General features: G+C 33.0%; 1 protein-coding gene across 1 annotated transcript; it reads left to right on the top strand.

Moving 5' to 3' along the window:
- Positions 1,062–9,445, top strand: LOC18612063 (plant cysteine oxidase 4). The gene is made up of 6 exons (XM_007048647.2): positions 1,062–1,311; positions 1,808–2,120; positions 6,676–6,821; positions 7,061–7,208; positions 8,719–8,922; positions 9,045–9,445. Exons 2-6 carry the CDS (start codon positions 2,018–2,020, stop codon positions 9,161–9,163), a joined length of 720 nt encoding a protein of 239 aa, XP_007048709.1. The 5' UTR covers positions 1,062–1,311; positions 1,808–2,017; the 3' UTR covers positions 9,164–9,445.

The raw sequence follows: 9,691 nt of genomic DNA, 5'->3' as shown, positions 1-9,691 counted from the left end.
CTTTTTTTTTTCCACCATTCTTTTTTTTATTTCTTTTCAATGTTTTTAGTTTTTAAAAATAAAAATTTTTAAGATAAAAGAGAAAATGATGTGGTATTTTTAGGCATGTGACACGTTATGGTTATGTGTTCTTGAACATGCCATCCACGCATAATTTGTTTCATGAAATGAAAGTTAGAGTATCTAGTTGTGATTTTTTTTATATCAAATATTCAAGTACCAAATGTGTTGTTCACTTTTTTTTTACTGTTTCAAAATTATGTTATTTTTATTTTATTATTATTTTGGAATACTTGATATTCTTACTTATTCTATATTCCAAATATATTTTTGCATTAAAAACCATGAACTATGAATTTTATAAAAAAATTTAAAAGTTTAAATAAGGTACATCAAAATCCAAGATATTTTCTTGATTTTTGCAAAAAAATAAAAAAGAGACATTTACAAAATGGAACGGGAGAAACAATACATAAATATTTAGTGTTTAGAATTGTACATGTTTTTTTTTTTTTAAGTTTTTAGGCTAATGTAAAAAATTTATAAGTACAAATTTATACTTATTAATTAAGTTATATGGTTTACAATCAATTTATTATACAATTTACCTACAAAATGCATGTTGGTTAAGAACTAGTAGTAGCAATAAAAGAAATACAAAATGGTTAATAAATTACACTTATGGTCCTCAAAGTTTGAATCATATTCACATATCATTTTGATTCATAAATTAAAAATGCCACTTACTGATCCTTATGATTCTAATGTTATAAGGAAAAAAAATTCATTTTGTTAGTGTTTTCGTTAACCTAACTGTTTATTGATAACTAGCAACAGTTGTAGCTCACATGTTATTTGAAGTGTACAAAGTTACTTTGTTGGAAAATATTTATTTAATTTCATTACATCCGTAAGTCTCTAAAGTGTGGATTGAATATCAAATTGGTCGTAGAGTTTAAAAAAGTAAATAATTTTCTTTTGCTAGCTTTTGTGTTACTTTTATAATTTACTTTACTTTGGGGTAATTTTGTAAAATAATGTGCTATGAGCAGGCGAACGCAATCGCTGGTCGATAAGAAGGGGAGAGCAGCAAGTCTAAGCCCCCGGAAGGGCAAACCAAAAACTGGGAAGAAGTTAATGACGCGTCCAAGATCTTGGTTCGCCTGTCTCGCTTTGTGTCTCTGCTCTCAGGCTCAGCGATCTCTTTCTCTTCTGTTCTGCTGCTTATAAATTCCTTCTTCTCTCTTATCCTAATTTTCCACGCCCATCTCTTCCTAGCAGTTTTATTTCCAGTTGATGAATCTCAAATTGGTCAGTTCAATTTTTATTCTATTTTCCCTTTTTTCCGCTATTGCTTTTAATTCTCGCAATTTTTTTTTTCAATTAATTGTTTAATTTTTGCTATTCTATCCCATTTTCTGTTCATCGTAATTTTGATTCCTTCTTGTTTTTTTTTTAAAATTTGGTAAACCTAAATCCTGCGAGAAAATATAGATTCTGCTTTCTTTTGTATTTAACCTTTATTTTAGAAAATTAAGAAACGATAAATAATTAATATTGTTGACTAGTACATTTTACGTTAATTGAACTACTTAGCTTGTCTCAGGCTCAGTATAGAATTTGTTCAATTTCCTTGCTTTTCTATTATGGGAGGTTTAGTGTAGTAAAAGTAATTATAAAAAATTATGCATTCAATCCTTAAAAAATGATATGAGGGAGGCTATGTTTTTCTATACTTAATCAGTGTTTTGGTTGGAAATGAGTTAAATTTATTTACTTTGGCTTCAATGTGTGCCTTGTTTGATAGGGTGGTTGTAAGGGAGATTAGCACGGAGGGATGATGATATAATTGCCATGCAGATCTACTACCGTCGGCTTAATTCGCAGATCCAGTTGTCACCAAATTGTATCTTTTATCGCAATATCAACTAGTAAGTTTCTTGCAGAAAGGCGTTATCAGCTTACTGACATCAAGGCTTTTGGTCTGTTCAGTTAAGTTGGTATCGTCTTTACAAACATGCCATATTATATACAGAGACTTTATAAAACTTGCAGAGAATCATTCTCGCCGAATGGCCCTGTTTCTGAAGAAGCTCTTGAAAGGGTCCGTGCTATGCTAGGTATTCAATAATGATTCTTTCACTGCCTCTGTGTTCATTTTTTGAGTTTATGGTTGAACCAAGTCTGCTATGTTTTATTAGTTATTCTTATTGAGATACAACCTTGTTGAAAGCAGTTCTTAATCTTCTGCATATTGTTAGAAGTGGTAGTCATAAAGTACCATCGAAGCTCAATTTTTCTAGCATTTAGTTGTGATGACATTTTTCGTCAAAATTGAAGCATGTTAATTTTACTCTTAGGTTATTTAATTTAAGTCAGCTGGGTCTTTCTTTGGATGACATCAGCTGTTGCAAGTTGCTTCATGCCTCCCCAAGCCTATCCATTTCTTGTCAAGTCCATGATCTACCAATAAAATAGTTCCATGCTTTTTGGCTGACAGAGACATCAAGTTTCCTTGTGGCTTAGTGATTAAAATTCATAAATTACTAAGCTTCATTTTTGGGGATGTTAAGTTTGTAATTTTTTCTAAGTTCAATTTTGTTTTCCTTTTAGGAAGAGGCCCTTTTATTGACAAAGTTAATTTGAGTAGAGTGATAAATTTGTTATCCTCCCCACAAATACCTATATCAGAACTTTGTTATACTTTTAAGGAAATTATATCCTTTTTTCTCTGCTGTTAAGCTCTATTTCATTTTATTTCTTTAAAATTTAATCATTTTAGCCACCATGTCTGATGGTAAAAGATCACTGCCAGTTGCCTGTAGGCATTCGTCGATCTTTAAAATAGTAGCAACTAATCCCATCATTTAAGATCCTGTTTCTTGAGTACTAAGAGCTTGTTGTATCATGAGTTCAAATTGCCAATTGTTCTGCCTTCTTCACATTCAACATCTGCTCCATTATTGTGGAGCAGGTACTGTTCTTTTATTAGTTGGAGACCTTGAGAATTATTTGGCATTTGGGTGCTTCTAGATACAAAATAGAAAATAGTGTTTGGGGTGCTCTATTTTGCCCTTTCTCTTTTGTGGTCTGAGGATGATCTCCGTACACTAATTGTAGTGGTGTTTTTTTTTTTGAGGTCCGACGGTAGAAGTCTATGCTTCCATCATGTGAAAAATTGCCCTTGAACAGAGAAATGGAGTATTAGTGTTAATGCTTGTTGGTGCGACCTTAGGTTTGAAGTGTAGCAGTATCTTTTGTGGTAGTTGCATCGCCTTTGATATACAAATGGCCATTTTCCTAATTGAGCCTTGAGTGGCTTGATGCTATCTGCTTTATGGTCTAACAAATCTAGATGTTGAATAAATAAAATAAGACCCTTGAGGCTCAAAACCTTTAATAGTGCCAGGGTTAGTGTGCCACTTATGGAATTATAAGCAAGCTAATATTTTTTTCTGAAAGTCTTTCATGCTAATAAGCTGTAATTGGGAACTATTGGAAGGTGCAATACATATCTTCAACAGTAAGAAAATATTCACTAGTTGGTGTAAGAAAAAAATGAGATTCAAATGTGTTGATTTAGTTCCTCCCAAATGCTGCATATGCCCCTCTAATCAATGGGTTTAATGGAAAGAGATCTATTTTCGGATATTTTAGAGCTTGGTCGTCTTGACATATATCAGCACTTCAAGGGACTAAGATGTCCTTCTGAGTAATTATTATTCTAATTTAATATTCTAAGAACCAGGGGATACCACAATATCGAAGAAATGCTTTTCTTTGGTAGAGGTGATTTTTGCAACTTAGCTGTTATTTGATAAACCATGGAAAATTTGAAACCATTGAAAATTATTATCTTCAAAGTTGTGTGGCAGTGATCTTAGATCACTGAGAGTGATTATATTACTGCCTTGAGGGATGATTTAAATCTCATCCAAAAAGGGTATCAAAGTTTTTATCACTGAGGAGGAGTGATCTCCTAAATCATTTATGATAAATTTACCCTTGTATAATTACAAGGCAACCTATGTGACCTTGGACTTCATGGGAACAAGCTGATGACTTTGATTGGTTGTTTTGGAAAATTAGACTTATGAAAATTGGTTCATGCTTTGTAATTTCCTATACAAAGATGGATTTCATTTTTATAAATTGTTCATTCAATAAAAATTGAAATTGTTGCTTTCTTTTTTATCCTTATTATAAAATTAAGGTTATTTTCGATACTTTGTACTCAATGATCCTTTTTTTCTATGCAAAACAAAACATAGTGACTTATGATTACTGGTGATTTGTAATATTAGACCAAACATGATAATCTAAGATTACTAGTGATTACATCACATTGTGATCTAATCTCCACGGTGATTAGATCACCACATTGATCTTGAAAGTTACCAAATGCTACCTTAATGGAAAATTTTCCATGAAAAGAGTTGAAATAGTTATGTAGTTAAAAGTTAAAACCTACCTAATGTATTCAACAATCTTTTAGAAGGAAATTTTTATTCCTTAATTACATTAATTTTATGTTATTTCTTTTTTAACTTTTATTAATGAAAAATCATAATAAAGTCGCATGTTGCTTTTAGAAAAAAATCAATAAAAGATCTGCCCAATATTTAATTTTCAGCAGCATTGCAACAATTTTTATTGTATAAATTCAGTACTTACACTTTAATAACTAAAAATTCAGTGCTTAATTTTTCAATGTTGAATCTATCAAACAACACGTTAATTTTTAGCAACATATATATAAAACAGGAAGCCTAGAGTTCTTTGATGTCTGCCTGTAGAGAGGAGGTGCATTCTCTAGATTTGTGAACTTATTCTTCAAACTCCTCTTCCAACCTTAATTAGCGTCCATGTTGAGAGAGAAGAAAGCCCAATCCCTTGATGTTTAGGTTTTTGGCATATTTATGTGCTGAATATAATTGTTTTTCCATAATGGCAAGTAAGTGATATACATATGCTTCTTTGGAAAACTGTTTTGCACTCATTCCTTCAAGGAACATTTATCATTACTTTTGGTTCTGTTGTTTTGTACTTCTTGTTTTCTATGGAATTGTAGCTATGTAGTCTATTTTTAGTATTATGATTGTTTCTGATAATGACTATGATCCATATATATATATATAGAAAAACCTTATGCTTCCAACCTTCTAAGTTAAGATAAGTTCACATAGACAACATTGTTGAAAATATAGTTTTAACTTTCTGGGTTCTGCTTTCTTCTGTACCTCAATATGGTGCAACCCTTTTAATATTGAATATTATGAAGTCTGAAAATGTCAGATTATTTTTTCTATCATTATAAGCCAAATTCTGATCTCTTGCTGCCTTATACTATTACACATTGATGCTAACAGCAATTGATTGCTTTGCTATTATTAGTGTAAATTGGATGAGGGGGGAATTAAAGTTTGGTATGTAGGCTTGGGGTATTTTTTGAAATTTGTTGTTATTATCTTTGTCTTATTTCAAATGCAACGAGAAGCTGCATCCGTAAATGATGTACATAGTTTGAGATAATAGTTTAAAGTAGCTTTGTTGGTTACAGGGTCAATTTACATTAATGAATGCTTATTATTATTATTATTATTATTATTATCAAAATTAACAAGCTAGGTGATCTCCAGTTTTCATATTTTATGTAAATTTGATTGGGCTATGCTAAACTGATGAAATTAAGATATTGGTATTTACCAGCTCTGCGAGATCCAACTTTCATACTTTCTAATTCAGAAAAAGGAAGAAAGTCATGAAGAATTAATAGAAAATGTAGAAAAATAAGGGTTTTATGTGTGCAAAATGGGAAAGAGGATTTGGTTTTGAAATGCCTAAAAAGGAAAGATGGCTGCTCATTGTGGAATGCGGGGAGTATTAAATTGGCCGTTTAAGAATAATTACATCTATTGAATTTTATTTTCAACTTTTTCTCTGTTCAAACAAAACGAAATGTTCAATTTCAACAGAACCTCTTCTCAACTCTAAACTTTTTCCCTCTGGTGCCGCATTAATTTATAAATAATTCTTCTCCCAATTTCTCTTCCTTTTTTTTAAACACTCATGTAGGTGGGTGTGCAGCTGGCTAATCTAAATTAAATGATTGTCATCAGGTTTATTGTAGAAGATGATATTTTCTCTGGGCAGAGAAAGGGTGGGGGGGGCTGTTATTGGTTTTAGAGAAGGTGAAGGTTGTCAGTTTATAGGGATTAGGGAACTTACTTTCATGCTTCATACACCTTGTGTCTTATTTTGGCTCTCAGAAATTGTAAGATAATTATAATCAATGTTTTCATTCGAAGACTTGATTTTTTCCCCACTTTTGATCTTATAGTTTGGCTCCTTGAACTGTAGGATATTCAATGTATTTTTCTTAAGTTCAGGATTTTCATTATCTGACTCTCAAAATGGTTGAACTGGTTGGGATTTCCAGAAAAAGGAAAAAAGGTGCAAAGAAGCTGGTATAGACTGTAGAATGAATGTCGTAGATTTTATGAGTATAGATAATTCTGTATGCAATTTATTCATGTGGAAATTTTCCACTTTTTTAACCTCACCATTTTAACCTTAGGTTTAAGGGTTGTTCTTCTTATTGTTTGTTTTTGCATGAAACTCTAAGTTTCATAGCATATTCACTGCATTTTTAACCCAAATGTCATTTTATTTCAGAGAAAATGAAGCCTTCTGATGTAGGTCTGGAACAGGAAGCGCAAGTGGTACGTAATTGGTCTGGTCCTGTACATGAGCGGAATGGAAGCCATCAGTCATTGCCACCAATTAAGTATCTGCACTTACATGAGTGTGATAGCTTCTCTGTAAGCACAAACTTCATATCACCCATCAGCTGTTGGCTATTTTTGCTGAAGATATGACCTGTTATTGAGTACATATAACTTTTAGAATTTCAATGCAAGGAATTTGCATTTAGCTCGAAATCTCCCTAGAATTTATTAAAATGAACACTTCCCTTGGAATTATATTTAAAATTTTAAATACTGAAGTTGCAATTATTGAGATGAACAGGCCTTCATTTTGTTTTTCTCTTTCTCTGCAGATAGGAATTTTTTGTATGCCGCCTTCCTCTATGATACCTCTTCATAATCATCCAGGAATGACTGTGCTGAGCAGGCTTATCTATGGCTCATTACATGTAAAGTCATATGATTGGCTTGATTCAACAGAGCCGGAAGATCCACTACAAGGTGTGTTTTTAGCATTCTTATATTCCTTGATGCCTATTAACTAAAATTTGTTATGTAATTGACTCAGTAATGAGAACCTCTGTTATGTTCCTCGAAACCTCATGAGTCCCATCTTCATTCTTTTCTTTTCAGAATAATTTTATTTCAGGAGTTTTCTCTGGTAATTCATTGTAGAAAATTTGGTACCTTTTATAAAATTTTGTTAATCTTCCTATGTTAGAAATATTGTGGAACTCATGTTCTTCACCGTTTGGCCTCATAGGATTAGTATTTATGTATGACTTGAGAGAGAAATGAACATCTTTTTATATCTGGATTTGCTTTATAAGATACAGTTTTCTGTATAATCTGCATTGCGTGTAGTTATCTGTGTGTCAGTGGTTGGTTTAAAAGTAACAGAGAGGAAATAATTTGAGATTGAAGTTTATTTTTAACAACAATTGGGTGGAATAGAGGGAGAAAACTAAGGAAATACTATATTGGAGGTCTTTCGATTACAGCTAATGATTCTTTATATATTGCAGATGTAAAGAGCCTTTTTTGCTAGAATTAAACGATGTGAGAGACCTCTTGAATTCCTCATCTTGTGTAGATGTAGTTTACTTCCAACTTGTTGAGAATGCTTGTGAAATATTTTCCTTCTGCTGCTTTGGTGAAATATTTGGAGGCTAGTTTTTGGGTTGCTACTGGACTTAGTTTCGGCTAGGGGTGTGAATGGAGTTTTCATCAATAAAAATTTTCAGTTTTTCCATTTTGAAACCAAACCAGACCAAATGAATAGTTATAGAAGCCAACCAAAGTATTTCTTTTCGACATTTGATGAGTTTTCTAATTGAGTTCAGTTTGGATTTGTAATCACAAATTCTAAATGTAATTTAACCCCATCCAGATATTTGGATCCCCTAATTCAAATTAGAACCATTCACTGAAACAGGGATACAGAGCCAAGTCAGTGGCAAATTTAGAATCTAAGGGTGTGTTCTTATAGTTAGATATGTTCAACTTTAACTTGGTGCTCACAAAATTAAGTGTGGGGAAGTTGATGAACAAACAGGTTATGCAAATGATATATTTTGTCCAATTTAGGGGGATTATGGTGTAAGCTGACTTTTCAAGGATGTGCTAAGGTGGTTGCCCTTTCTATGTTTCTTTTAGGTATTTTGGCTCATGTTAGATGTTTGGCTTGTGTGAAACATGCAAAATGCAATTGAGGCTAATGAAATGTGAAAATTAAATAAATAGGACTTCTTAGATCTGGATTATATCTTTTATTGATTAATTGAAGTGATTTTGAGGGCTTATGCTAGTGAAAACTGTCTATCTGTACCATTTGTGAATATGGTGGTTGCTTGTGCCATAGACATTAAAATATTTGATCATTTTTCTGAATGAGGTGTTGGTGTGTTTCTTATTTTAATTAATTCATTTTCTCTTCACCCTTCCAGGGTATAGAGCGGTTATACATTCGTTGATGTTTGACTTCGATTTGCTTATTCCTGGTGCTTTGTAGCAAGACCTGCGAAACTTGTTAGGGATGATGAGATGACAGCTCCTTGTGCAACAACAGTGCTGTATCCCACAAGTGGAGGCAACATCCATTGCTTCAGGGCCCGGACTCCCTGTGCTCTTTTTGATATTTTATCTCCACCTTACTCTTCGGAGCATGGACGACATTGTACTTACTTCCGGAGGTCACCGAGAAGGGATTTACCTGGTAAGAAAACATAATTTTGAACCTAGTTGTTGATTGTAACGTGTATAATATGTTGTGACGTGACTTATTGGAAGAAAAGTAGTGTATTGATTTCTCTGATCCTTTTTGGTTGTTTAATGAAGGTGAGATAGAAGTGAATGGAGTGACGTACTCTGAAATGACCTGGCTAGAAGAGTTTCAACCCCCTGACAACTTTGTGATTCGGAGAGGGCTGTACAGGGGTCCTGTTATTAGAACTTGAAATATTCTTGTACCATCATTCTAATGGGAATTGGGTATTAAATAACAATAACATTGGGGGATTATGGTTTATGGGTTGTCCTTAGCCTTGGCAATAACGTTTGGGCTTTTATAGAAGTTAGGCATTTGGCGTTTGTACATATTACTACACCAATGTAATCCTTTGATTTGCTGACCTCACGTTTTATTAGTGAGATAGAACACCGAAAGTTGAGAGGAACTTTGCGCTTAATGACATTCTTTTCCCATTTTGTTTGCTCAATGACAATAAGAGTTTATGATATCCTCTCTGCTCTTTGTTTGGTAATTTGGCTACCTTGTTGTGGCATTCTCTTTGCCAAACAGGGGTTGCGCTTTCATCGGCCAGCCTACTCTTGCCATGATCACCAACTGCGCAAGCTCAAGTGTAGTGATGTATATTGGTTCACTCCCAACCATAAAACACTCTCTCAAGCGACAAGCTTAGTAACTTTCTCCATTTTTTGATGGTTTCTGAGTGGTCACCTGTTGTTTTTCTTACATGAAAACT

This window comes from Theobroma cacao, chromosome 1 (assembly GCF_000208745.1).
Source record: "Theobroma cacao cultivar B97-61/B2 chromosome 1, Criollo_cocoa_genome_V2, whole genome shotgun sequence".
NCBI classification, from domain to species: domain Eukaryota; kingdom Viridiplantae; phylum Streptophyta; class Magnoliopsida; order Malvales; family Malvaceae; genus Theobroma; species Theobroma cacao.
This window is presented reverse-complemented; position numbering and strand designations above follow the sequence as displayed.

What these genes read in the sequence shown, in the direction of transcription:
- LOC18612063 (XM_007048647.2), top strand. Translation starts at nt 2,018, where the DNA reads ATGCCATATTATATACAGAGACTTTATAAAACTTGCAGAGAATCATTC. An exon ending in AAGGGTCCGTGCTATGCTAG is followed by an intron (nt 2,121 to 6,675) that starts GTATTCAATAAT and finishes ATTTTATTTCAG; the next exon opens with AGAAAATGAAGCCTTCTGAT. An exon ending in ACCGAGAAGGGATTTACCTG is followed by an intron (nt 8,923 to 9,044) that starts GTAAGAAAACAT and finishes TGTTTAATGAAG; the next exon opens with GTGAGATAGAAGTGAATGGA.